Source organism: Anarrhichthys ocellatus, unplaced genomic scaffold, assembly GCF_004355925.1.
Source record: "Anarrhichthys ocellatus isolate YVR2014 unplaced genomic scaffold, GSC_Weel_1.0 scaffold31, whole genome shotgun sequence".
Taxonomy (NCBI): Eukaryota; Metazoa; Chordata; class Actinopteri; order Perciformes; family Anarhichadidae; genus Anarrhichthys; species Anarrhichthys ocellatus.
Window position 1 is genome coordinate 2302644 of NW_022280061.1, and position 27508 is coordinate 2330151.

General features: G+C 44.7%; 3 protein-coding genes across 6 annotated transcripts; 2 read left to right on the forward strand and 1 right to left on the reverse strand.

The window, feature by feature from the left end:
• Positions 1-717: 717 nt before the first annotated feature.
• On the reverse strand, positions 718-2343 carry rasd2b (RASD family member 2b). Its single transcript, XM_031864728.1, has 2 exons — positions 1677-2343; positions 718-1481 (listed from the first exon to the last, which is right to left on the reverse strand). Exons 1-2 carry the CDS (start codon positions 2287-2289, stop codon positions 958-960), a joined length of 1137 nt encoding a protein of 378 aa, XP_031720588.1. The 5' UTR covers positions 2290-2343; the 3' UTR covers positions 718-957.
• Positions 1695-17314, forward strand: mycbpap (mycbp associated protein). Of its 4 annotated transcripts, none has more exons than XM_031864724.1 (20): positions 1695-1979; positions 4338-4390; positions 4480-4636; positions 4790-4887; positions 5045-5228; positions 5355-5470; positions 5626-5776; positions 6088-6206; positions 8316-8440; positions 8910-9018; positions 9357-9549; positions 9675-9862; positions 9981-10127; positions 10559-10657; positions 10855-10982; positions 11124-11251; positions 11329-11468; positions 12728-12916; positions 13402-14161; positions 17228-17314. In XM_031864724.1, the coding sequence occupies exons 3-19, from the start codon at positions 4525-4527 to the stop codon at positions 13498-13500; spliced, it is 2325 nt and encodes a 774-aa protein (XP_031720584.1). In that variant the 5' UTR covers positions 1695-1979; positions 4338-4390; positions 4480-4524; the 3' UTR covers positions 13501-14161; positions 17228-17314. The 4 variants fall into 4 exon arrangements, with proteins under 4 accessions (XP_031720584.1, XP_031720582.1, XP_031720585.1 ...); XM_031864722.1 differs by lacking the exon at positions 1695-1979 and adding an exon at positions 3020-3136; XM_031864725.1 differs by lacking the exons at positions 1695-1979; positions 12728-12916 and adding an exon at positions 3020-3136.
• Positions 17315-17379: 65 nt separating this feature from the next.
• On the forward strand, positions 17380-24419 carry epn3b (epsin 3b). The gene is made up of 11 exons (XM_031864727.1): positions 17380-17465; positions 17658-17816; positions 18757-18840; positions 19174-19471; positions 19746-19864; positions 20604-20690; positions 21582-21705; positions 21824-21994; positions 22126-22224; positions 22399-22692; positions 22786-24419. The coding sequence occupies exons 1-11, from the start codon at positions 17397-17399 to the stop codon at positions 23076-23078; spliced, it is 1797 nt and encodes a 598-aa protein (XP_031720587.1). The 5' UTR covers positions 17380-17396; the 3' UTR covers positions 23079-24419.
• The last annotated feature ends 3089 nt before the right edge of the window (positions 24420-27508 follow it).

Here is a 27508-nt window from a genome sequence, read left to right on the forward strand (position 1 = left end):
CTATTGTACTTCCAGCAAGAGAGGCGAACGACCTTCAAGTGCAGCACAAAACAAACATCCACTTTATTAACAACTACTGCAAGATGTCTTTGCTATTAACACTATTAAAAATGTATGGTGGCCACAAACATGCAATGCAACTTTGTAACTGTTATTCACTCATTCCATATAGTTGGAGTTGCATCCAGTTGTTATGTCTTGATGCAAAGCTTCACTTTGGAAGATGAGATGTAGGCTGAGCAGACCAACACTTCTCCCTCCAGACATTTACAGAGGCCTCTTCAGCTGCACAAAATCAAGAGTGAGCTGACATTCATCGTGGCCGTGAAAGTGCACTTGTTGACAGGCATTAAACGCCCACTCGAGTGACAGGCCTATCTGAGATGTATAGAGTCATTTAGGATCGGGAGGTAACTCGTGATATCCAAATGTAACCCTCGGCTGTAATCTGATTGTTCACGATGTGTGGGATTCAGGCTGTGGACATCTGGAAATCCTCACTGAAGGTTAACACGCACACACAAACACACACACACACACACACACATTTGCACACAGGGAGAAAAAAAGAAGAGTGGGCGAGAGAAGGAGTTGCTATATCTAATATGAATAAAGGTTATGCAATAGTCATAGCTACAATAATGAAGTTCTGACTCAACATCCTCCCACATTCTCCTTCACAGTTGAAAGCACATAAACACACTCACTTAGATCGATAGATCGATAGATAGATAGATAGATAGATAGATAGATAGATAGATAGATATACAATACACAGCTTCTTGTGTAAATAAGCAAGCCATTATATTAAAAATATTTTTATTTGAAAAGATCATCTCGAGTGCATTGAATTAGACAATGATACGGCATTATATTGTGTACATTAACATGGACATCAGTGCTTTCTTCCTTATGTTATCTGCTCTGTAACACTTTGTCTCATACTATAATTGTCTCTCATTGAATCCAACATTTTCCCAGCACTTTACCCGGCTCTCTTGCAGTATGTGACCCAATAACTTGTCGGAGATCCGTGCTAAAACTCGGCCGACGGGCCATTGGGTACAGGGCACCGCAGGCTTCATATCGCCCCGGCACACGGCCTGTCCGCATTGCCTGGTAGGAACGGAGGGAGAGCTTGCGATGCTGAGACGGGCCAGTTTCAGTCGGAAGCCCGCCAAGCGTTGCCAAAGTTTCAAAGACTTTCTCTAAATTCGTGCTTTCCTTTGCAGATGTTTCAAAATAGGCACAGTCGTCACCGAGGACTTGGAGCACCTCTGACTTGGATATTCCTCTCTCAGTCTTCAGGATATCCATCTTGTTGGCGCAGACCACCAGGGGAACCTGCGGCTGTGCGCACTGCTCTGGCACAGAGGATTTGGTGAGCTTGGATTTTGCGGCAAGAATCTCCGATCGCAGGGCGCACACCTCGTCGAAAGAGCTCCGGTCATCTAGACTGAATACTAGGAGAAAAATGTCTCCTGCAAAGAATAAATAAAATCAATTATTTTTCTCTAATAGTTGACATTTTTTATCAATGCATTATTCGAGAGATAATAGCATTTACGCACACAACTATAGATCAATTGCAACGATTCTTCTGTTTTGAAAACATAACAAAACTGACAAGCATTTGTAAGTTCCTGCAGGGCAGACATTACTGAGCCAATACGCACCAGTGAGGATAGACAGCCGCCTCTTGGCTGGGAAATCCCTTTCCCTGGACGCGTCCAGGACGTCAATTTGGTATGTCTCTCCGCGGATACGAAACAGTTTCCTTAGGAAATCCTCAGAGGTGGGACTGTACTCCTCCACAAATCCGTCCCTAAGGTATCTTCTCATGATGGACGTCTTGCCGACCCGTGGCGCACCGAGAACTACGATGCGCTTACAGTTCTGAGGCTTGGTCGGTGCTTGCTCTTGGTCAATATGACGCTGCCGGGTTTGCCCGTGGAGAACCAGAGCTGCCAGATGATCAAGTGAGGATCTCTTGCATGTATGTCTGCTGTTGGCTGTGGACAGTTGCCTTATGGTTACATCTGAGCGCGTCTTCTTTTCCTGTTTCCACTGAGACGAGGCCACTTTAAGTATCCTCAATCCTATTTTAATTCCCGATGAAATCAGATGCTGCGACGCGTTTTTGTAAGTCAGTAAGAGACTGGAGGACCCGGCGCACTGCCCGTCCATATTACCTTGAAACTGGGGACCATCAGTGGTGGAACTGCTGATCTGGTGCGCAACAGGGATGGAGGTGGTCTGTGTTCCGGTGGAGATGCTGCCTCTCTCCATCGTTTTAATACGATTAATAATACGCAACAAAGTGGGCAGAATCTGCGATCTGACTTTTCATAGGCACACTCAAGCTTGCTGTCAAGCCGTCAGCTTGCTGTGGCTGATGTCAGTTGTCTTTATATATAGGCCATCCTCAACCCCGTGATTCATCCGCGTCATGCTGATTGACAGAGAGGTGTTCCTCACGCGTGTGTTGACAAAACATGATGCGGGCTATAGCCTACAACTGAGCACCTATTGGCTATACATGACCCGTGGCATGCTTGTGAAACCCCTTGATAACTTGCGTCAAATATGATTCTATATATGCAATGTCCTAAATTATTGTCATTATTATGTTAAAACTATTATTTCTATTATAGTAGGCTATTGCTTAAAGTAGGCTACATTTGTTTAACTTGTTATATAGGCATCCCATCCTCGCATACATAAAGGAGAAAGATTTCGTTCAGTAGGCTGTTTTTAGGTGTTATTAACCATTTATAAGCTCTATTTGTGCCTTGCTCCTGTTCTTTGTCTTCTCTTTTTTTCATACAATAGTAGGCCTATTTATTGTGCTTCCTTTTTTTGGATCTGTAAATTGTTTTGGTTTTCGTATTGCTCATGAAAAGAAAGAAAGAAAGAAAGAAAGAGAGAAAGAAAGAAAGAAAGAAAGAAAGAGAGAGAAAGGCTCTCTCATTGTCCTGTGACTCCGAGGCATCCGTTGCCACGGTTACCATGACACACAGGGGCCAGGCGCGTGCTAGCACTGCTAGCTAACTAGCTAACTCGCGCTCCGTTAGTCGTCAGTTACAGCAAATGAGCCGCGGCGAGTCACCGGAGAAGATGTTCCGACGTTACGCAGGTCAGCTACAACTACAGCTCTCGGTGTGTCTCTCTGTCCGTGTGTTCCCGTCTGAAGTTAGCATGCAGTTAGCGTGCATCGTAGATACGTAGCGTTAATAAGCCACTCTGTGACATCTCCAACACTGATGACAATGATTATCATACGGGTCGTTACCCCTGTGTGTATGAAACGTTGCCTCTTTTTAGGCAGTTGGAAGAAGTAACTTTACTCACCTAACTGTTAGGTCTGAGTAACGTTACTTAAAGTAACGATACCACAGTGTAAACATAGCCTAGCCTACTTGTTACAAGTACAAGTCCTGCCTACAAAAATGTACCCAAGGTATCAAAACTCTTACTCTTTTTATGAACTATTCTTACTCTGCAAAGTAACTGTAAAGTAATGTAAATGCTCAAGTATACAGTACTTGGGTAAATGTACTTAGCTGCATTCCATCACTTTTTATGGCGTTATAGTGGAAAGCAAATGTGGAGTTGATGCCTTGAAAGTCAGGAAGAAATACATAAGATCTTAACCAAATAAGTAGGTCAGTATCATAAGCTTTTGATAGATTCATTTGCAAAGACACATCAGAGTGATGCAGCAATGTCTTTCCTCGAGGGCCAAGGGCGTCTCTTAGAGCAAATCAAAGTGCTTATCTGAATAACTGAGTCTGTGACGTGGAGGAAGCGAGGCACATCACTTACAGAAGAAAAAGGATTAATCATTGTTTCTGAGAGAGCCCTTTATTGAACTCACAGATGTGGACTGGTGTTGCATGTGTTACACACACACACACACACACACACACACACACATGCTTCTTATCCCCTTTTGAATTTCCCCAAGATCTCCAATCTGGCCATGAGTCTATAATCAGGCACTGGTAGATAAAGAGAAATGAACTGAATTGCATAACCATGTCAGTATTCCAGGTCAATCTCTTTGTCTTTGTATGTGTGTGTGTATGTGTGTGTGTGTGTGTGTGTGTGTGTGTGTGTACTGATGTACACACAAGGAGGTAGAAACTCTTTACACTTTTCAAAATGTTTTAGTGGATCGCTAAAAGCACCATGAATCCATATGATCTGTGTGTGCAGCGATTCCAGAGATACTTTGAAGTATTGTGGCGCTCGGTTTGACAGAACATGAAGCATCAATCAAGCACACACAAACACAAACTGTTGTCATTTGATAATATAGCTCTCCTCTCTTCCAGAGAACAAGAAGCTAAAACCCCAGGCTCTTGACATTCACCCAGACCTCAGTGAAGTAAGCCCACTTCATCCATGCACATTATTTACAATTAGTTGGAAAATGTCTTTGTTCCCCAAATGAAATACAAATGTTTTGGTGTTCAGATTCATAAACCACAGCCGCCCAAGGGTCGTCAAAAACCAGCGCTCATGGCTTGTGTGCGTAGAACACAGCCAGCGGATGAAGTCAGAGATGCTGTGCGAGGGCCGGTGGCTCATCCAGTGAATCTGGACCCTTCCTCTCAACTTCTGGACTACACAGGTTGGTTGAATTCCTTTGCCAATTACACACTGTACAGTAGCCTATTCAAATATTTCCTGTAGATAAAAAAGAGATGTTATCCTAGTCATAATATGCATCCATGTGGCTAAAATTGCAGTTTTTTCTCTGTCCTATTCTTTTCATGATCGGAAGGGCTTCGGTTTGATGACCAAGGGATGCTTCTTCCACACAGCATCCTGGGTAGTTTAGAGGATTTCAGACGTTATCTGGAGGCCAAAGGGGAGACGGAGGTAAAGTCAGAAAACATAACGGGATCACGTGAAAGTTGTTTTTACATACAGCTTTCCAAATCCGTCAACCAAAGAAAGCTGACAAAACCGACAAATGCATGTGAAATACGTTGACTGTGCTGCGTTAGTCACCTCCGGTTCCTCCTCCACCATCCAGCTGGTGAAGCGCATCCCAAAGTCCACGAGATACGATCCGTTCGAGGACCCAGGGAGGCGTCATCCTGAGGCTGTGGAGAGTGGGCATGGGATCCCTTCAGGCCACAGAAACGTTCAGTGTAATGCCCTGCGGCATTGGGATGCACACATGACGCAGCGCAGACAGCAGCAGGACATCTTATCTGGTGAGCTGATTAGAGAATACAGCAACCGGCTCCAGAAAGTCCTCATATTCGCAGCAAGATAGCAAGATATACATATGTATATATGTATCTTTTTCTTCTTCATCTGCTCTTTTCAACTCTTTCCAGACTTGCTCGACAGGCCAGTCGTAAACTTACTGATGAACCAAGCAAACCAGTTCAGAGAATCTCAGCAGAAGAAGGAGATTCTGAACCGAGTCATGCCACTCATCCACTCTGGATATGTATGACACGTATTTGCTTTCTCTGGTCTTCTGTGTCTTGAGTCATCCGTCAGAATCACATCTCATATTTGTTATATTTCTACAAAACAATGACATCATTTGACCTGTTGCTTCTTCACTCGTGTGTGTCCTCACTGGTGCTTTCTATGTCTTAGGGTCACCGTGTGGGCAGTGAGTTTTGGAGTCTGCCCCAGCGTTACGGAGATGAAATGAGTGGCATCACAGCCACTCTGACTCAGACCGAGCAGGGCAGACGGGAGCCTGTGACACACGTAGGACAACCGAGCAGCATACGCCAGGAATCAGGTACGCATAGACACCTATGCTGTGTCCCAATTGTTCCCCTCTGCCTTGTTCTGTTTCTTCTGATTGTGCATTCACCTGAAACCCAGTAGTTTTCCTAATTTAAAAAAAGGTTACTCTGTGAAATCCACTTTCCCCGTCAATTAGACATCTTTGATAACCACAGTTTGCATTAAGGGCAACACCAAAACATCTTGAAACAAGCTCGGGAAAGACCAACAAACAAAACAATAAAAGACAAGAAAGACCCTCCTTTTAGGGTACTTTGAACTGAGAGTAACTGTATTCTCTCTGGGAAATGTTTCATCCTCTAGGAATATTTTGCGCTGAGACTCTGCGTCTACCCTCTCGGACTTGGGACCAGAGTGCATACCTGCAGCACCAGTGTCAGGAGCTCAGAGAGGTTCTAGGGGACACGGACATCAAACAGCCGGTAACGCAACATACAAACTATAAGACTGAATTTTGCTCAGCAGCACTTCAAATTAACACAACTGGTCTTGTTTTAGCTTTGCAATAGGCCCTCGCTCCCTTTGATTCGCTGTTTTAAACTTGTAACATTTCCTAATAAGTTGGAAAATATGACAGGTTGAAGAGGTCAAAGGTTTTCAGCTAGAGCTAGAACAATATGTAGGCCGAGCCAATTGCAGACACATCAGCGTTCATGTAGTAGAGAGTAGAGACTTTTTTTCCCCTCAAAATGCACACATTCAAACTAACATGCCAGGGGGGCAACCACAGAATATAAGAAAAACAGACAGAAATAAATACATTATAGATATAGAAATGATACAAATTAAAACTATTAAGTGAATAGATTATAAAAAGAAAGAGGGAATATCTAAGGTACAAATTCTAATTGTACGATTACATACTTGGTTCACAGTTTTTATGTACAGTTCAAATCTAAAAAGGGGTCTTTAGCTTGTAAACTTACACTTGCGTATACAAAATTTGCTGAGAATAATAAATAGATTCATGACAAATGCCCATTGCGATAACTGCGACATATATAATGTATGTTTGAGAACAGCAAAGATTACTTTCAGTTTTACTTTTTCAAATGTAAAGTGTCCCACTCACACAAATCTATGAATCAGAACTTTATCAGGCAAACGTTTGATCCCAGATTTAAGTATGATCATTATTATATTGAGATATAAGTAAATGTAGAAACATGTAAAAGTTGGAAGTGTTCACTAGCTTTGGGTACTCTGCTGATTGTCTGATACAGCGCCATCGGATCTGTAATGCATGATGCCTCCAGCGTACCATCTGGAGTAATGATCTAACCGGAAAGTTGTGGCGCCGCCACTATCCAAATCCCATATTATTCACATTACACTTTATTTTTGTTCTTTCTAACAATGTACAATAACCTAATTTCATAGAGCTCATTCAGCACAGATCTAGATCTTTTGCTTGAACACAAACAACTGCATTATTGGACCACTCCTTGTCTCCGGACAGCCCTCTGAAGCTGCTCACACCCACAGGACACTCTGTCTCTGGAGCTGCTCGTGATCGGTCTTCATGTCTTCACAAACAGCCTGTGATTATCCAGCCTTGGGCACACTGTTCTTGGTTTTCTGTACAAGGAACAGGACATGGGCAAGGCAGACAAGCACACGCACACGCACGGCCACACAAATGAACATGCAGGCACACGGCCATAAACCTGTTTATACACTGTTGTGCCAATATGTGACGATGTATTTCATAACCTGCTAAATGTACATCGAGTACACACTTGCATAATGAGATTAATGAGGCCCTCCCACATAAGGTACAGTTATGAAATCTGGAGCATGTCCAGTCATAGAGTAGCACTTTTGAGAACAATCTTGCCTTACTGCTCACTATGCAGTACACACTCACACACATCAACACACGCACACACACACACACACCAACACACACGCACACACACACACACACACACACATATGTGCTTGTGACAAAAAAAAAAACGGTAAAAGAGTGCTCTGTCGTGCTGGTGGCTAATGTGATGCCGAGGGGATCTGGGGTCTGAAGTAGCTCCTGACAAACACACAGACAGTAACAAATTGTCCTGTCAGCATCTGACTTGTCCATGGCTTCGTGACATACGTGTAAAGGGAGAGAGACGGTTGGGAAAGGGTGAGCTTATTGAGTATAAAAGAGGAGAGAGGGAGGTACGTAGACGAGGAGGAAGAAGAGAAAGGAGTGGAAGAAACATACCTTTTACAGACGGTAAAGTTTGAACCTCAGGAGGAGGGGGAGAACAGTACATTGCATGTGCTTTGTACGTGTCACTCTGCCTATCACATAATGTAATGACAGACCTATGTTTTTGGCAACATTCAGGTGTGTAATTTAATTTAGCCAACTGGACAGTGTGTTCCACAACACCTCGTCCTGTCACGTTGAAGGTTTCATCAGACACCTCATCTTCTCCTTACTTACTTACTTACTTTTCAATAACAGGAATCACAATGTTGAATGGACATGCAAAGCTGCCCACTTCGTTCACAACCACCACTCCGTGTCACTTTGATTACAGGAAATCAATGGACTGGAGGTTATTGGCTCTAGCAAGCCACTCACTTTTGTCTCGGTGTGTCGTGGTTCCCTACTGGAGAAGGAGGAGGAGGAGACGGAGCATGAGAAGATGAAGAAGGAGAACCTGTAAGCTGTGATTTACTGATTTCAAAGGCACTACAAAAACCTCAATGAGTGAATCCACGAGCCATTAACTCAATGTTGCATTAATTAAGTTGGGATATGCCATGTGACCATGTTGTTTACCAGGTATTTCAGGAAAAGATATGTGGATATATTTTCCATTAATGTGGGACTCAGTTGTCCTCAATGTTATAATATTACATGTACTTCAAACTCATGCTGTGAAAATAGTCTCTGTTGTCACTGGTCCTCGTCACACTTTGTCGCCTGGTTGAGAGCAGCTTCCTGATGCCAAGCTTGGAAATTTCAAGTTGGACAAGAAACGCTTGGGCAGTCAGTCTCGTTTCTAGCTCGTGGGCTGAGTCTGTCGAAGGATCCAACCCCTGAACCGGGACATAGCTAATGACTGACTGACTCATCCACTATTTGTCTAACTGGAGTGCTACTTCTGCAGTCTCATTGTCTTCCACAGTGATCCACTGGCACAGTTTGATGATGTTCGGTCAGATGCTCTGCTCATTCCTGCCTTAAGATTCTGTGGTCAGCTTGCTAGCTGGACAGGAAACTCTACGACTAACCAGGTACGCAACGCCCTTTACAAAGAAGGTTGGTCGGCGTGTATGAATTTCAAATCATGACAATGTTCAACAGAGTCTCCTTCCTATTTAAGATGTCTCCTCATTCTTACAAATCATTCGCCTGATGATGGGTCTAGCACCGAAACGTCGCAAATAAATGTACTTTTGCAAGTTAAACAGCGTGCAGGATTTAGTTTGCAACTTTTGATCTATTCGTCCCTCTCTTTCATCTCATGCGCGAAGTGTTCTTCTGGTGTTGTTTGCGTTCCTGCGTTTGACACTTGAGATCCGTCTTGCTTTGATTTGCGTCACCTTCTCTCTCTCCTTCACTCTTTGTTCAGGGAGAAGTAGGAATCGGTGCCAGATTGATCTTTCAGGCCCTGACTGGAGAAACAGCCTCTTCCCAATTGGAGCTGCACAATGAGGGCAGCACAGCCGTCTTCTACAGCTGGGAGCAGCTTCCCGTGACACACAGCTTTCCTAACCTGCGATCACGAACAAAGAGTCTGCACTTCTACTTCAACTCCTCCTCTGGTACACACAAACATTACCAGACACCTGCTGCCTCACCTCACTTCATAAGCCCATCATACTGTATCTTTCAACCAGCACAGCAACGCGCCATCCTGCTTTAAATGTTTGCTTCCCCTCCCATCCAGGCGTGATCCGTCCCGGTGTCACCCAGCAGGTTGAGTTCATGTTTAAGTCCGAGAGGCCAGGCATCCAAACTGAACTGTGGCAGCTCAACACCCACCCTTTGCTGCTGCAAGGAGCCTCCATGCAGGTCACACTGAGGGGAGTGGCTCTGTACCAGGACAAGACCGCAGCCCAGAAGCTTTTCATAGAGGTTGTGTACAATTGAACTGTGTGTCTGAAAAAAACGCATGGACAGATGGAACTAAGGCTCCCATGACCAGAAACCCATTCTTTTGTTGTCTGTGTTTCTGTTGTGTGTGCACGAGCAGACAAAGCTGGAAGAGAGAGTGACGGAAAAAATGTGTCTGTCGATTGTGAACGAGGTGCTTTTGGGGGTTCACACTCCAGAGAGACCCAGCTCTCCCGCAGAACTCTATGTCACTGAAGAGCAAGAGTTTTTAAGCAAGAACCCCGAGGTAATGTCCTTAAAGCATCTCACACGTCTCTTAGTGATCAGTGGAGGGTTTTTTGTGGTATCCTTGTGACTTCAGCGTTGCCTACAGAGAAAGATCCTGTCAAACTTATATTCCAAATTCATGTCTCACTGATGAACAGACATGTTTCTTTGTACAGAGTGTTTGTGTTCAGTGTTAGTCGCACCACCTCACTCAATGTGAGAGGATGACCCGCTAATGGGTCCATTCACAGTGTTGCTCTTTTTGACATTTTACTAATTATAGCTGCCCCCTTCCCAACCTGGATTTGATGTTGATCCACAATTCTATTATTGCCGTCATAATGTACGGTAACATATTAACTAATGATAGACAATAACGGGAGGATAACTATCAGTGATGATTATCATCCTGGAGCGTGACATTAATAACTGCTCTGTACATTGTTGTAGTTGCCGTATCTTCATCAGCCAGTGGAGGAGCTAAAGAGACTGTGGCAAGAAGTGCATCCGGAACGCTCCTGGGACTTCTCTGTCCATACGCTCCGACAGGTATAGACATTATGTGAGGTTACGGTGCGTGATAAAACGTGGTCAGTGCAAAAAATATAAATTCAAGTAGCAGTTAATTTAGCAGGTTGATCCACAGGCCTCTTTGAATGCACTGCACACCTCTCTGTAGAATGTTATACCATGATGATGCTTTAAAAACATAACATATTTGTCCATTTATTTATTCTCTACTGAAGGTTGTGCTGTCTCTGTGTGAGCAAGAGTCAGCGCAGGAGAAGAGCCTGGCCCAGCTCAACTCCCTGCTTCTGCAGCTTTCTGAACCTTCTCAACTGAATCGCCTCCAGCTCACAGCAGCAGCTATAGGGTGAGGCATAAACACACCAGTGTCTCATTTAGCATCTCTGTCATGGCATCTTGATATGATGTGATATGAGTTCATGATCCACACCTGCACACTTGATGTGGTAAGCCTACGGGTTATTGTAGTGTGTGGTGCCCCCTGCAGGCAGCAGCTGTGGAGGAAACTGCTTGACACGATGGCTGCTGAGGCCATGATGCTCAGACACCTGCAGGGCCTCCCAGAGAAAGACACATGGATCGATAAAAAGGAGGAACCCCCGATCGCTGATGCTGGTGAGACTCACGGACTTTCAATCAGACATATATTGGTGACGATTCATCATGCTTACTGCTGTGTTATTACATCGCAGATGTGGCCGATAACAAAGATGGGAAGAGTGAGAAAAAGGGAGGAGCAGCTGCTACAGAGGAGAGGAGTAGGGCGAGCGCCACAATTAAAGATGACAACAAAAGGGAGTCCCAGTCAGCATTAACTGAAAAACCAGTGCAGGTGAGGGGAGAAAAGGCGTCAGTGTTTGTGTAGATGACTCACTTTTGTTAATACAGTGACGGGCTATTTTAAAATGTTTTGCCACTGAGTGGCAGCAGACTCAAAAGTGTTTACGAGCATGAATGAAGCGCTACTTCACAACTTCAAACAAGCTGTCAGTTCGTCATTCATTCATCTGCCATTCAACAAGACAGCGCTTGATGTCTTGTTACTATAGACCGCCTCCTCACTACCCGGCCACCCACTGCCTGCTTCTCACTAAGGCATATACCTACAGGTGTATGTTCTGCTGGCTAGTTTTCTGAAACAATGTGTTATGTGTCATGTGTGATTGTCTGCTTGGTTGAATTTATAGGAAGAGCTCCTGCGTCACCTAATACAACTGTGTAACCATTTGTGTAATAATACTTTTGAGTGTTTTTTGACTAATTCACGCCTCTGTATGCACAGTTGTGGGCACGTGTGTGTGTGTGTGTGCATGGCTAACCATCTGACATGCAGGGGTTAACGAGTCATTCCACATTCAGTCCTCTCACTAAGTGTAGGAAGCTAATCCTCTCCATCCAGTGTTTTGTCCCCCAGAGAACTCATTATAGTCGCTGAGCGATGGAATACGGTTGTGGCCATTCATGTTTTTTGCTGTGTGACTGATTCAGATAATGAGCAAAAGCTTTCCCCGAGTTCCCATCCATCTGAATGCAGATGATTGTTTTCCTGCACCCATCCTCATCCCGTCCTATTCACGAATCTGAATTTAAGCAAATGTCATCGTGCACGCTGGGATTGAGGATGCTGACTGTGTTGCATCCAGGTGGCTCAGTTGGTCGTCACATAAACGACGTGTTTATGTGACGACGTCTCTCTCCTAATGTCTCCATTGACAGCCATCATGGTCAAAATAGAAAGACGTGATATTAAATTTAGAAAGAGTCGTGTCTGTGTGTCTGTGTGTTTTGCTCTCCTCTGTGTGATGGTTGAGTCATAGTAAGGTACTCACAGGGAACCATGGTAACAGCATACTGTGTGAAAATGTGCACCTGCTCTCCAACTGTGCATCCAGGGTGTGAGTTAATAGCACCTATAGACCAGTCCAAGCCATCTGTGGTGCACGTATACACACAGCTATACCTCAAACAGCACATAACATCCAATATATTAAACACTGTGAAATATCCGGAAGGTCATTTTTCATGACATAAGATGCACACAAACACTTAGTGTGCTCAGTAAAGTCTGTCTTCTATCTGTCCGTCCTCCAGGACAGCAAAAAGAAGGGGAGAAGAAGGGAGGACGTGGGGAAACGCAGTAGGGAGGACGTGGGGAAACGCAGTAGGGAAAAGCTAGCAAAGGAAACGACCTCGCTGACTGATGTCCCCCAAGGCAGCGTCAGTCCACAACCTCCAAGTGTAGTGGTGGAGGACGTTTACACGAGGCTCCTGCACAAAAAGGCAAGTCTTTTAATCGTACAGTTTTTATTTTAAAGGGGCTCTCACGATAGTCCGGCGTACTCGTCACGAGGAATACTAACCTGTGGCAACAGATGTGTAATATCTGCTTTGACTCTGGAGAAGATTTCTAAAGTTTGGGAAAGTTACCCTGATGATGTCATCAATGTTATCTCAGGCCGGGCTCGAGACTTAGAGTAGACATTTAAGAGACACGTCTGATGAAAGACAGAGTAGACATTTAAGAGACACGTCTGATGAAAGACACTGTCCGGCTGCATGGGAAATGTAGGATTCTTTGTTGTGGAGCTTGATCCATACTAGAGATTAAAAGTCATGATGTCTCTGCCTCTTCTTCTTTAATTATGACCACTACTGTCTCTCGTGAGTCCCCCAACTTTACGAACCACTAAATCACTCCTCCTAAAGGTATTCCACAGTCCTGTACATCCTGTAAATACATTCATCGATATTTATCTACCTGACAGGTTTATGCACTGATGGAAGACCTGGTGGACAACCTGTGTGACCTGATGGACGAGCTCAACGAGGACGATGAACAGGACTCGCACACTAGTAACATGTGAGAGAGGCAGGCACAGGAGCCCACTGAATATATACAACCAAATGTAACTAAAACGTGTCACGGAGGATTCCCCAATCTCTGTTTTGTACCCTCTTTTCTTGTGAAATCAATAAACTGATTATTTTTCTGGCACCGTGGATGTGCAGTGATATTCATCATGTGTCAGTCACACTGTCACACTCGCATCAGCGGGCGATAGTAGGTTAACAGTATCGCTGACTCTGCAAACGAAGCGCGCCTCTGCCTCTCTTTTACGCTCACCGTTGTGATTGTGCATGCTCTATGGTCTATGCGTGCGTTGGCCTGCCGGTGCCGTATGCGTGTGTGGATGAGGCTGCCCGAGTGAGTGAGAGAGGGAGCGAGCGAGCCGTGTGCTGTGGCTTATCCTCGTCCTATGCGGATTTCACCACTGCCTGCCCGAGCGGCTCGCATCCATCCAGGGTGTAGGCCGGGGGTTCAGACGCCGACATTCCCATTGAAGGAAACACTCACTGTTCGGCTCCTCTCTCGCGTTTTGCCGGATAAAGGAGCGGAGGGGAGAATCGTGGTTGCCCTGCTTTGCTGATCCCAGCGGAGGGGGATATATTACCGGGACTTGGGGAGGAGACAGCGGAGAGGCGAGGATGCTCAGCGGACAAGGCGAGAGATGAGCAATGGGCAAGGTAAGCGGCACGTTGAGACGACCAGGGGGTTAGTTCCCTGGCTGTTTATTGTGCCAATGACTCTCAGTATAACTGGGTATATTTAACGTTAGGCTACATGCAGCTACAGTGTATGTGGGAGCTGTGTTGCCGACACGTAACACGCAACTGTCGTGGCAGCTGGCCTTGCACGTGAATCTGTGCCACACATGGCAGCTCGCGCAGGGAATCCACCGCAAGAGTGTGTATGTGTGTGTGTGTGTGTGTGTGTGGCGGTGGGGAGGTTGAGTAATGCATTTTGTAGACCCACCATGAGCGCCCTCCTCCTCTCCATCGCCACCTGAAATATACAGTAGCCTACACCTGCTGTCACATCGCGCATGCGCATCCAGAAATGTGGACGACGTGTTGACGTAGGTCCTCTGTGTTTAAGCATGTTGGCGCATCAGACCGGGTCATGCCAGTTCATAAACAAGGAAGTATTTGAAGTTAGTGACGGTCTCTACAGACAACTGTCTCGCTGCAGTTGGGCATCACGACTTGGGTTGGTGATGTCATCAGGTGACTCTTCTAGGAGACGGTCCATCAAAAAATATTTTTGAAGTTATTACACCCAGATGAGTCATTTGAATGTGAAGCTCATTGCTATGAATCAGAAACTATTCAAGTAAAACCACCACGGGGGCTGTCATTGTGTCGAAGGAGTCGTTGCATTACTCACAACTTCCCAGTTGGTCCCTGGATGACGTCAACTGTGCCGTCTGTCTCTGCATGCGACTTTATGAAATTCACACTTAAAAATGAGCTATTCACTTTTTCAAGAATGTCTTGTTGCTTATACTTCAGGGGGGGATTTTACCCTTGAACTTTAAGAACACAAAAGGGTGTTTGTGCACATTCATTGTTGCACACATGGGTATTGTTGTCATGGTATCTTTACCTTTCCTAAGAAGCTTATTGGCACCTCAAATAGACTCATTCAAATGATTGTTAGTGTTGTTTCTATCTGTTGGGATGCTCTGTGGCCAGCTGGTTGCATTGCTGACAGAAGAGACTTATAGTGTAGACGGTACAATTCAAAAAGCCAAGTACTGCACTGAAATACAACTTTGAGATACGTGTACTTTACTTGAGTATTTCCGTATGATGCTATACTTTATCCTTCTATGCCACTACATTTCAGAGGAAAATATTGTAGTTTTTACTAAGCAGCTATTGTCACTTGTTATTTTTAAGAGAAAGATTTCACATAAAAACATAATTTTATAAAACATTATGCATTGCTATAGATTAAAGTACAGTGTGAAGTAGTTCTACAACATTAAACTCGTGGTGTGAGGATCAGGTAAAGGGTTTAAAACAGTTTCAAACACCTTGCGGTAGACAACAGCAGCATTTGATAACCTTTGTGTGTGTGTGTGTGTGTGTGTGTGTGTGTGTGTGTGTGTGTGTGTTTGTGTACAAAGCTGAAGATGATCCTGCAGAAAGGTGATACTGGTTGAAGTTGCTGAGCTTCACTCTCTTCTTCATGCCCTTAATTTTCTCTGTCTCTGCCTCTCTCTCTCTCTCTCTCTCTCGCTCTCGCTCTCTCTCTCTCTTTCTGTCTGTGTCTCTGCCTGTCTGTCTGTCTGTCTCTTTCTCAGTCTATCTCTCCCTCTCCCTCCCCTGCACATGCACACAAACACTCTCAGCCTCGTCCTCCTCTCAGAGTGTTCTTTCTGTGTCCCTGCTGTGTGCATCTTAGTTCCTCTGCACTTCTGCTGATGTTTGCTTTTCGGCATCCTGTGACTTGTTTCAGCGTGACAGCCTTTGTGAACTGTTGTGGAGCAGCAGTGGACAGTGACATTGAAGTTGATGTAATTGCATGATTCTTGCACTTTTTGGACTTGTACCCCCATAAGTTACACATAAGTAATAACTTTAGGATTTCCCTAAAACATATAGGAACAGGAATCCAGAAAAGCACATGGATATTGACAGAGAAAGGGAACAACATCTACATCTGGAGTAAACCAAGTACACATATTATTTCATGTTTCGAAAAAGACCACAATGCCACTCACAGTGAAAAGCCAGCTAACCACAGGCAAAGCATCCGTATCAACCCACATCACAATACTGATCACATCAAACGGTCCCAAAATCATCCGAATGATCTGATCCAGCCCATGAAATGTTGAACAATAACCTTAACGTTTGACCATCACAGCTTTGTTCTGATACTGAAGTATCACAGGAACCATTAATCGATTCCCTTGTGTCCTCTCTGAAATATGAATTTGTAGGAGAAAATGGGTTGGATGTGTGTGAGTGTTGGCCTGAATAAATGAAGCTGCCAAGAGGCTTCCTCAGACACCTGAGTGCCAAAGCTTTTGTACGACCTACTTCCTAAGCGGGGACCAATTGTTAGCTACTCATTCAGTCATCATGTCATTGTTTGTATTGCTCAGTGTTTTCATATTGACGTAAATAACAAAGAAAGACATCAACGAGCGCAGCCTTTAACTTGACTCGTTGTTCTTAGCCATGCTATAGATCTGGCCCTGTGGATGGCAACGTCGTTTATGTTCCCTTCAGGATGAAGTGTGATAACTTTGGCAGCATCAGGTCCAAATTGCTACTTGTCCAAGTCTTTGACCAAATACCTACAAAACTATGATATCTGCTAAAGATAGCATGTTAGCATTGTCATTATAAGAGCCCGAAATCATAGGAAAAAAGCTCCAGAACTTGCCTGAGAATCATCACGTTTAAAAGATTTCTTCAGTTTCAAAGTGATTCAGTGACAGGTGTCTGTGCACCAACGGGCACATTCCAAACAGGAGCTGCTGATAGATAATTCGGCAGACTTTTTATGCTGCCTCCAGTTGAACATAGCGCACAGCGCTACTCCATGAATCCATAGCAACATTAGACTGTTTACATCCCAATGCATTGGGAACAGTTCCAAACATTGTTGAGTTTCATAATGTCCCATCAGCAGGTTGGGGACTTTTTAATTTGCCAATTAGATCAAACCTTTTAGGGTGAGAATGACAGATTAGATTTTATTTGTATTCATATATCGTCTCTGTCTCTTTCTTACAGGGGCGTCCTATAACCCCTGACAGAGAAGAGGAGCCTTCTTTGCCACAGCATCCCCCCTCTCCTCCTTTCCTCCTCCGGTCCACATCATCCCCTTCAGCCCCTCTCTTCACCTGTTGACTGTCTGTTTTCTCCACTTTCTATCCCTCCGCATCCTCCATCACCTGTCACCATGACAACCTCAGCCCTGCGCCGGCAGGTGAAGAACATTGTGCACAACTATTCAGAAGCGGAGATCAAGGTATTTAGAATCAAAACCAAACTCTCTACTGTCTCTTATTTCTGGACTTCTCTGTCATAAATATGCGTTGCCACTTGTAATTTCTCACTTTGTTTATGATACTGTTACTCCGGGTGAGAAATAACATTATATGCATGAAATGTAAACATGAATGGAAATGGACATCACCGTTCCTCTGCTGGCGCCGTGTAGGTTCGCGAGGCCACCTCCAACGACCCGTGGGGCCCGTCCTCGTCTCTCATGACGGAGATCGCTGACTTGACCTTCAACGTGGTGGCGTTTGCCGAGGTCATGGGCATGGTGTGGAAACGCCTCAACGACAGCGGCAAGAACTGGAGACACGTCTACAAGGTGACCTCATGAAAGATCTCTGTCAGATCTGACTTCTCAGTTTAATTGGATGACTGTGAATCACTTGCAGAGCAGGGTCGTCCTTCAGTCAGAGCATCGGCGGTTTTGATCCCCGGCTCCGCTCATGTCGATGTGTCCTCGGGCAAGACACTTCACCCCGAATTGCTATGAATGCGTATAAATGATTAGTTTAGAGTCCTGATGGGCAGGTGGCACCCAGCATTTTAGCCCCTGCCGTCAGTGTATGAATGGGTGAATGATGACACGTAGTGTTAAAGCACTTTGAGTGGTCGGAAGTCCATTTACCAATTACAAATCCTCAGTGTATGTGTTTCTCTTACTTTCTGCTGTAGCTTCTCTCTGATCACCCACCACCACTTCCCTCTCTTCACCTTTTTCCTGCTTTACAAATTCATTTAAGATTCTTCTCTGACGTTGACATTTGTGGTCAACTATGCTGATCCACTGACTTTTCCTCTAGCGCCACCAGCAGGTCAAAGTCTTTACTTTTCCTATCAAATATCTCAACATCTACATGTATGGATTGGCACAACATTTGGTACAGATATCCATCTCGCTGACTTTGATGATACTGTGACGTTTACTCTCGGCCCACCATGAGGTTGACCTTTTAGTTGTTGATGGTGTTCTTAACAACCTCAGCTGTACTAGGTGTTTAGTGCTGATTAGCAAATGTTAGCATGCTAACAGGCTAAACCAACATTATACCTGACATCCTAGCATTAGCATTGTAAGCACGCTAGCATGCTGACATTAGAATCTAGCTGAAGTGCAGCCCAGCAGAGCCTTTAACGTGGCTCATACCCTTCTTTTCTGTGTCCATCTCGTTGGACGTATCTCTACGCTGTAGATCGATTCATTAAAATGAATGTTTTTGTGTTTTGGAGTGTCAGTGTGGTAATCAGCACTTTGATTACAGGCCCTGACTCTGTTGGATTACCTGCTGAAGACGGGATCAGAGAGAGTGGCCCAACAATGCCGTGAGAACGCCTTCACTATTCAGGTAGTGGACCGCAACAAGAGGAGAACATCAGCAATCTGAACGCCTCGAGGACAGATCCTCTTTATTGTATGTTGTTCATTTAGATCATCTCTAGCTGTTACCTTGGCAACCACTACTCTTACTTGAGTCCATTAAAAAAAACAAAAAAACTAAATCAAACAGTTATTCCCTCGTATAAACTCTTAGTTTATGTTTTCTTTTCTTATGAAACTGAGATATCTTCACATTCCTGAGGATCACATTATTGAGGTTTTCCTGCATCTTGTAAACTTGAAAGTTCAAGTTGATTTCTAAAACATCCTCAAATGTCTATTTTCTTTATGTGTGGTTCAGACGCTACGTGACTTCCAGTACGTGGACCGTGACGGCAGGGATCAGGGGGCCAACGTGAGAGAAAAGGCCCGCCAACTGGTGTGTCTTCTCCGGGACGAGGAGCGGCTCCGCCAGGAGAGGAGTCAAGCCCTAAAGACCAAGGAGCGAATGGCCGGGGGAGGCAGTGGAGGGGGCGGGGGTGTGTATGGAGGTATACCTCCGTCTTACCATCCAGGCAGGCGCACAAGCCAGCCCAGCATGGCGGTGCTGTACGGGGAGGAGTTCAGCCGCTCCAGAGGCTCTCCATCCTCCTTTAACTGTGAGTATTTGGGTATTTAAATCTATATATCTGTATTCAGGCTGATCCCTAATGAAATGCCTTTTGCACTGTAGCCCAGCACTTTGGACAATCCTCCACATAGATTATCAATACTGCAGCATAGGCCTGAAAATATTCACGTCAGCCCCACACTTCCTGTGCTCCAGTCTCTATATGCGTCTACTCATGCATCCTCACGTCAGATTCTGACCATAACTCCTCAAGCACCGTCATTGCTTCCTCCCCCAAACTCCCTCGCTTGTTCCCTCTGCAGCCTCGTCCTCGTCACCTCGCGCCGCTTCAGACCTGGAGCAGGCTCGACCGCAGACCAGCGGCGAGGAGGAGCTGCAGCTCCAGCTGGCTTTAGCCATGAGCAGGGAGGAGAGTCAGAAGGTAAAACAACACACACACACACACACACACACACTTATTATGATAATGTGTAATCTCCTTTAGCTCTTCTAGTGGGACAGCATACTCTCCCTCCACACACACACACACACACACACACTCTTCCTCACATGTCTCATTGCCTCTTGATGATTCCAATAAGGAAAATGTTGTTACAAGCGTTCTGAACATTCGCCCACTTTAATCTAGCTAGCCCTTCCATCCCCTGTTACCATAGAGATGGATGAAGACACACAACTGATTTAAGCCTTTGCCGAAAGGAGCATGAGCAGGTACACACACACACACACACACACACACACACACACACACAGAAAAACACGCCTCTTCCTACCCTTCAGTGTCAGCATTTATTAACCCTCTAGTTCACGCAGCTTAACTAAAATGCTGATCTGTGGCCATCCAATGAATTTCTTCCTAACTTTTTCCTTCTTTAGCCAGCTTACTCCCGTCCAGGACCACTGGCTCCCAAACACACATTTCTCTTTTCTCACACGAGTAATGTTTAAACGTCCATAAAACATCCTCTGTGTTATCTCTCTCAACTAAATATTTCATCAGCACACAAAAAAGCCACCAGCGCTGCCTTAGTTTTGCTGGGTGCCAAGCCAACCAAACACCGTTTCACTAACGCGGTTGCGCGTGTGTGCACGTTTGTGTGCGCGTCCGTGCTCATAGCGGCTGCGATAATGTTGATGATGTCACGATGCCGCCCCTGCAGGAGCAGTGCTGTCGCCAAGGAGACGAGTCTCTGTTACAGAAAGCGCTGGATGAGAGCAGGAGAGAGAGTCAGTCGGGGACGCAGGAGGTGAGTTATAAAGATGTGTGTGTGCTGTACAGGACGTGTGTGGGCGTTTGCATGCTACACGAGTGTGTGTTTGCATGGAGAGGTGGGCAGGTGCATTTATAGGTGTTTTTTGGCAGGCATTTAGAGTTTATAGCGCAGACTGGGGTAGGGAGGAAAATGAGACAAAAAGACATAGATCCGTATAATGAGGGAGGTTTGAGAGAGAAACCGTAGAGAGCTGAGAGAGGAGAAAGAGGTGCCTGCTGAATGATAATGACTTTGTCTTGTCTAACCTTGAGCTCAGCATGACGTCTCCCTGAAAGCATACTCCTTATCTTGTAGCACACCAGCTCCTTTACTTATTGGCCTGTCAACAAGCCAATCAGAGTCACCAGCTGTCTCATGTAAAGGTCCCCATGGCTTGTGATTGGTCATATTACACTGCTTATCATAGAAATCCTGGTACTTTCAGGTGCTCCATAGACCTTCTCACTGGTTCTCTGACTGACGTAATTCCTGACACATCCACAAGGACGCTTACATCGCTCCTGCTGTTATAAATGAGTGTTTTCACGACATTCTGCACATTCATTCATGCTTAAGTGATCTAACTTTTTCCTGGTAAGTCACCAAACCATAAAGAAACACAATCAATCATCTGAAAAATAAAAAATATCAATTTTGGAGACACGTGGTTTTTATTGGACAGTGAAACACAGCATGAGGAAAATATTTCATAATGTCTTGTTCTGCTTGATTTACACAATAACCGTATCAGTCCCTATTCTCTCCTCAATAGATCTCAACAGGGTTGGATATGTTTCATCTTCCATGGTTCAAACCCCATCCAGTAACACAAACCTGTGAATGTTTGGCACAGAGTCACAGAAAGGTTTTTGTCTCCCTCTGTAGTCGGCCATGCTGGACCTAGTGGACATTTTTGGCCTCTCATCTGAGGCCCCACGTCAGCCGGGTGACCCTTGGAACTCTGCGCCTCCCGCCGATGACATCACCTCTGACCCCTGGGACTCTGTAGGTGGGTGGCTCATCACACACACACACACACACACACACACACACACACATTCTGTTAGGTTGTTTGTCTCTAATGCTTCACACTGAGTTTTGTGTTTACCGCCTGCCTCTCGTAACAGCGGTCCACTCCAGCACTCCTGTGATTGGTAGCCCTTGGACAGCCCCTCCCTCATCCTCCAATGCGTCCAATCCCTGGGCACCATGTGCTGACTCACGCACAAGTCCCTGGGAAGCTGTGCCTGTCTCCTCCAGTCCTGTTAATCATGCATGGGACAGCCCAACAGACAGAGGTACCTTTGAGAAACACCAGCCTCATCAGTATGCATATACGTTGTAGTTTCATATACATTGTAGTTTTCAATATCTGTCAATAAAAACTTTAGGATCTGCACACTGGCTAAGATGATAATGTTTCGATAAGCAGGTGGTGATGGGACAGATCCGTTTGCTGATCAGGAAGAGGAGAATCCTAAAAAGCAGATTCCAGAAGTGTCCTCCCCTGAGCCTGCTAGTCCCACAGGTAGTGTAGTACAAGACAGAAGTTCTGAGGCTTTGACTGCACATTTTGATCTTACAGAAGCAATAAGTCTCCTGCATTGACAGTGATTGGAAAGGAAAAACTCTCACTCCAGCACCATGGACAGCAGGTAGCCTGATAGTACACACACTATTATGTTTTCTGTTCCTGATGCAGATGCAGAGTTGTTTGGGGTAAAGGCAGATTCTGACCCATTTGATGGAGCAGATTCCAGGCCAGATCCATTTGGGATGGACCCTCCGGTGAAACCGCAGGTAAATGGTCGAGAGTCGTCCAGCCCGGAGATGTTTGACCTGTCCCGGCTGGCACCCCCGCTCAGCGCCCCACTTACACGCATGTGTCGAACTCCAGAGGCCTTCCTGGGACCTACGGGGGCCTCGTTGGTCAATTTAGACACTCTGATACCCTCCAACCCCCCTAGCAAGATGCACAACAACCCCTTCCTCTCAGGTAACAAATAGCTTTAACTCATGTGCTGTACTCACAGGCACATTATTGTGATATTGTTGAAACGTTTCCACTCACTCAACTCTGTCTTCTCAGGTCTGAGTGCTCCGTCTCCCACCAACCCCTTCCACTGCGATCAGCCTCGCCTCACCCTCAACCAAATGCGACCATCCTCGACATCCCCACTGCCCCCCCACGTGCTCTCTTACAGCCCGTCGCTGCCTCTCCCTCTGTCCCACCAGCCACCCATGCTCCCCTCCTCTCTCACACAACCTCCCGCCGGACTCCTGGACCTTCCCTCCAACCTCCCACAGCCCCTGCTCCCCCTTTCTCCTCGTCCGGCGCAGCGCTCCCAGTCACAGACACACAGCCACAACCCCTTCCTCTGAGACCGCCTGCATCTTCCAAGCTCTGCAGAGTTAGATGACAGAATGGATTATTTTTGGATTAATCAATGCCGACTACAACGAGACTAGTTTAAATGAGCCTGAACTGGATCCTGGTCCGATGTCGTTGTGCACACCTGAAGCGGACAAAACTCGGACTGGATGTATTTGTGTCTGTCTGAAGCCACACCAGCTGCTATTTACCCTGAACTCTTGAAGAAAAGCTAACTCACACATATACACACACATGCACTCAGGCGCACTTAAGGGTGCGTGGACACAAACATGCACACACCACCAAACTAACAGGGTGTCTCTCAACAGCCCCTTTGATGCCTTTTCCCCATCAACAGTCACAACTCCAAGCACTCTTTGACCACAGAGCCAGAACTGTTCCTTTAGAAGATTGTAATGAAGCCACATACTTTGATTGTCCACCAAGATTCACAAGGATCCTTACCGCTGCTGCTTCACCGACGAAAGCATGAATGCATCCCGCCCCCGAGACTCCAAACTATTCTATTCTCCTGAGCACCTGAGACTAGTTCTTCAAATAAATCCTCTTTTTCTGATGAGTCAAATAGTATCTTGAGCTTTGTTGGCACAATTGAATCATCAAGACAGCATTCAGCACTGTGCAAGAGCTAACTGACTCACATATTCCTCCCTACATGTACACAATGATATCTATTTTGCATTAACTTGTTACCGAGCAAGCTCAACAGTCTCTGGTCCTAAGAAAGTTACTTATTTGTGGTAGTAGCCTCAAAAGGATCCAGGTGGTTTCAAACTAGACTAAACCAGCTTAAGCTTTACCCTACGGTCTCAATCTGGACCTAAACTGATTGTAACCTATCTGACCCGCGTGCCTGTCTCTACAGCTGACCCACAATGCATTTCCGGCTGGTTCATATTGGTGCCGTAAAGGAGGACCTCAGGGAGACTGCTCTGTCCCTCCTCCAGTGAAATTCAACCTTAGTGAAGTGAGAGGCATTAGTCTACGGATAAAACGACATTTCAGATATCAGCATAAAAGTGAGTGCGGACGAGAATAGATTAAGGAGGAGTGAGGTATAAAAGAATGATGAATATAAATAAGATTAAATGATTACAGACGATGAACTGACGTATTGATAAGCAGTAGCTCCTCTCCTCTGCTCCGAGTTCACTTCTGTGTCAGGGACAAAAGAATCTGCCTAGAAGAGATGTTAGATCATCACTGCACTGAACCTGAATGTGAAATGCCTACCTATAGATACACACAGGCGTAGTACATATGTATTTAACAGAATGATACCTATAAAGTATTATAAAATATTATGCCAATAAATGAACGGTGTTTCAATTATAATTTCTGAAGTGTTCATATGATTGATTGATGAATTATTCCTTTCATTTTAGCAGTCGTAGCAATCAGGATTACTGAGATAATACTTCTTTCTTCTTGTGCAACTGTTTCGTTCTCTTTTATCATTCAGCATTATCGTATAATTGTTACGGTTTTGGCCACACTGCTGCTCTTCAGCAAAAGTCAATTAATGGGCTCTATAATATCAAAACAAAAACGCTAGAATTGAACATCAGGCAGTAAAAACACAACACTCTTTGGAGTAAAGATACGAATATACAACATTATCAGAAAGTGTAAAATATGAGTTAGGATTAACATCACAAAATATTTGTATTTAGTTTCTGAGATAAATTACAAAAAATAATTCCAATTTTCACTTTCTTCTACCTGTGTCTGCTGTTCGGTGCTGAGCAGGTAACCTTAGTGTACAGTGGGTTTTTAGAGCTTTTCGTTGAAAACAGCTGCCTGATGCGGCTGAAAACGAAGCTATGAGAGCTGCTAAACAATGAGCTAAATCTGCTACAAAACACTGATAGTTCTGTGTAGGTTCCTCACTACATCCCTTTCAAGTTGTCACACTGACATTTGTTAGATAATATTATTAAGTCAATTTTCTGGGGGACATAAAAGCACCCATACTCAACGTCTCTGTGAGATTGGGACTGAAAGGGCGTCTTTCTTTCTTTGACCACACACTACCAAAAACAACATCAAAGGTTGAATGAATTTAAATTGCTATTAAAGGTTATAATTGTTCACCACCATTCATTAAGAAAGCGACACACTGACAACAGGAACCAAGGCAAGCGTTTTAATTGACGTTGTACTTTTGGTGCTCAAGAGAAGATGGAGTTGATAAGATCCATTTCACTCATCGACCACTAGATGGTGCTGTTGACACAATGTTTTTGCACCTTGTACCTTTTTTTTCTCGCTATTTAGTGATTATTTTACACCCAGGATACAAAATGGATATAATTACTCGTCTGTTGGTGAATCAAAGCAGCAGCCAGCACACACAAGTAGTGCTGTAAACAGCAGTGTTGTACCACAGCAATTACTGTTGAGGTGTTGCACTGTAACAGTTGGTGTTCTGCCATGTGTGTGTGTGTGTGTGTTTATTAAGCCAAGCACTACAGCAGCTGCTGTCACTGATGAGGGCTACACCTAACATTCTCCAAAGAAAGGGAGCTGATCTTTCTCTCTAGCGGGTAAGAAAGAATATTTTTTAACATGCATTGCTTATACAGATACATCAAGGAGAAACCCAGTGTCCTGTTAAAGTGAGATAACAAGGTAAATTACCTCACACTGCTGAGTCTTCTTTCCGATGACAATTAATTGAAAATGAAAGAAAGACTGATAATGCCATCCTTCGGCCCTGCTGCTGGTAAAACATGGCATTTCCATTTTCTTTTAAAAAGGTCAATTACGCACGATTTCCAAAGCAAGACTAAATGAATGAAGGAAATCCAATCATGCCGGTACCCCCTCACACACTGACACACTTCCCTTCTCTTTAATGTCTGGCATTTCTGTCCAAACAAAATCAAGTGCAGTCTGATCACAGATCTAAGCATCTGCTGGTCTCGACCTCCAGATACAGCAACCAAACTCGTGCGCACATCTGATTTGCAACGTCGCCATGTGGTGTTGATTTTGTGGAGGAAGGGGTCGAACGGTTGTGAGAGTGCAGTGTGGAATAAGTTTTGTTGCAAAACAATATCAGGCCCTGTGGACCTGCAGTGCAAGAACCTGGGAAAACTTAACATCCACAGTCAGACGAGGGAGTCATAACCTCAACCTGAACCTCTGAGGGTGAAACATCTGGGTAATATAATTAGCTTTTGGTTAATCGTGCATAGCTCTCTTCAACAATCAATCTCGATCAGCCAGTGCTTTGAAAGAAAGTAACAAAAAAAATCCCATAATACCTTTTGTTAGCTACTTCCGTAAGAACTTTGCACTGTTGCATCTGTACAGTCAGGCCAGATTTTCTCTTGATCCCATTTATCAAGCACTCAAGCATGAGAAAGTAATTCCTGATCTCGGCCCTGGTCTGTTGCCCCCCTGGAGCTGTTGTTCCTGGCCTGTCGTGAGGCGTTCGTCCAGTTTAAAGAAGCATTCAGAGTGATAAATTAAGCTTTGTCCGACTAAGATGCTGCTGCAATGTGGGAACAATTATTCTCCAGCGAGATCTGTTAACTACATCCTGTCTGAATGGTGCCCCGATTAAGGAGGATTGTGTGTCTGTGTGTAATACAATTCAGGACTTCATTAAAGATAACATTGACGTTAAGCAGCTTACGTTCCTCCAGGCTTTTTATTGTACATGAATTGTTTTATCAGGACACAAATAAAAAACGAGGATTAATATGACAATAATAGGGGGCCGTCTGTTCTCTGTCTGGAAGTAGTAGATCTAACAGAGTTTGGATGTTTCATAATCCAGGACTGGTGTTGTTTCATTCCTGACTCGAATCATGAATTGTTCGATCATCTCTGCTTCAGCTAAGTGCTGTGATGTTTGTTCATTTTGTTGTTACAGTAACTACAGCTATTGTTCATTCAAACGTATCTTAGTCACTCAGAATGACTCACACATACTAATAAAGTACCTGGAGCTGGTGCAACAGTACAAAACATACACACTGCACTGAACCCGCTACCTGCTATTGGTTGGGAACAGACAGACACACACACACACACACACACACACACACACACACACACACACACACACACACACACTAAGTATCTCTCTCTATCCCTCTGTATTCATTTACTTACCTTTCTGAGAGAAAAGGAAAACAATGTGGTCAAAAACAATATTTCAGCCCATCCTGTTTTTCTGTCTGCTCACAAAGACAAACCTTCCAATGCTGCAGCTGCCAACATTAAAAACACACTGATCTGGTTCTCCATTCAAAACTCTACAGGAAAGCTAGAGAGAGCTGCTCTGTCACATGTCACCAAAAATGAGTCTGACCAAACAAAATATGCAAAACAGAAAACTCAATTTTAAAAATACTCCAAACATTCCATCAATAATATCCACTGACAGTTGCCCTTCTGTTTTTTT

Bases quoted from the DNA above. Each gene is read 5' to 3' on its own strand.
- rasd2b (XM_031864728.1), bottom strand. From the start codon at position 2,289: ATGGAGAGAGGCAGCATCTCCACCGGAACACAGACCACCTCCATCCCT. The intron at 1,482-1,676 runs GTGCGTATTGGC...TATTCTTTGCAG, and splicing joins GCGGCTGTCTATCCTCACTG to GAGACATTTTTCTCCTAGTA.
- mycbpap (XM_031864722.1), top strand. From the start codon at position 3,091: ATGAGCCGCGGCGAGTCACCGGAGAAGATGTTCCGACGTTACGCAG. The intron at 4,391-4,479 runs GTAAGCCCACTT...TTTGGTGTTCAG, and splicing joins TTCACCCAGACCTCAGTGAA to ATTCATAAACCACAGCCGCC. The intron at 10,983-11,123 runs GTGAGGCATAAA...TGCCCCCTGCAG, and splicing joins CTCACAGCAGCAGCTATAGG to GCAGCAGCTGTGGAGGAAAC.
- epn3b (XM_031864727.1), top strand. From the start codon at position 17,397: ATGACAACCTCAGCCCTGCGCCGGCAGGTGAAGAACATTGTGCACAAC. The intron at 17,466-17,657 runs GTATTTAGAATC...GGCGCCGTGTAG, and splicing joins ATTCAGAAGCGGAGATCAAG to GTTCGCGAGGCCACCTCCAA. The intron at 21,995-22,125 runs GTACCTTTGAGA...TGTTTCGATAAG, and splicing joins GGACAGCCCAACAGACAGAG to CAGGTGGTGATGGGACAGAT.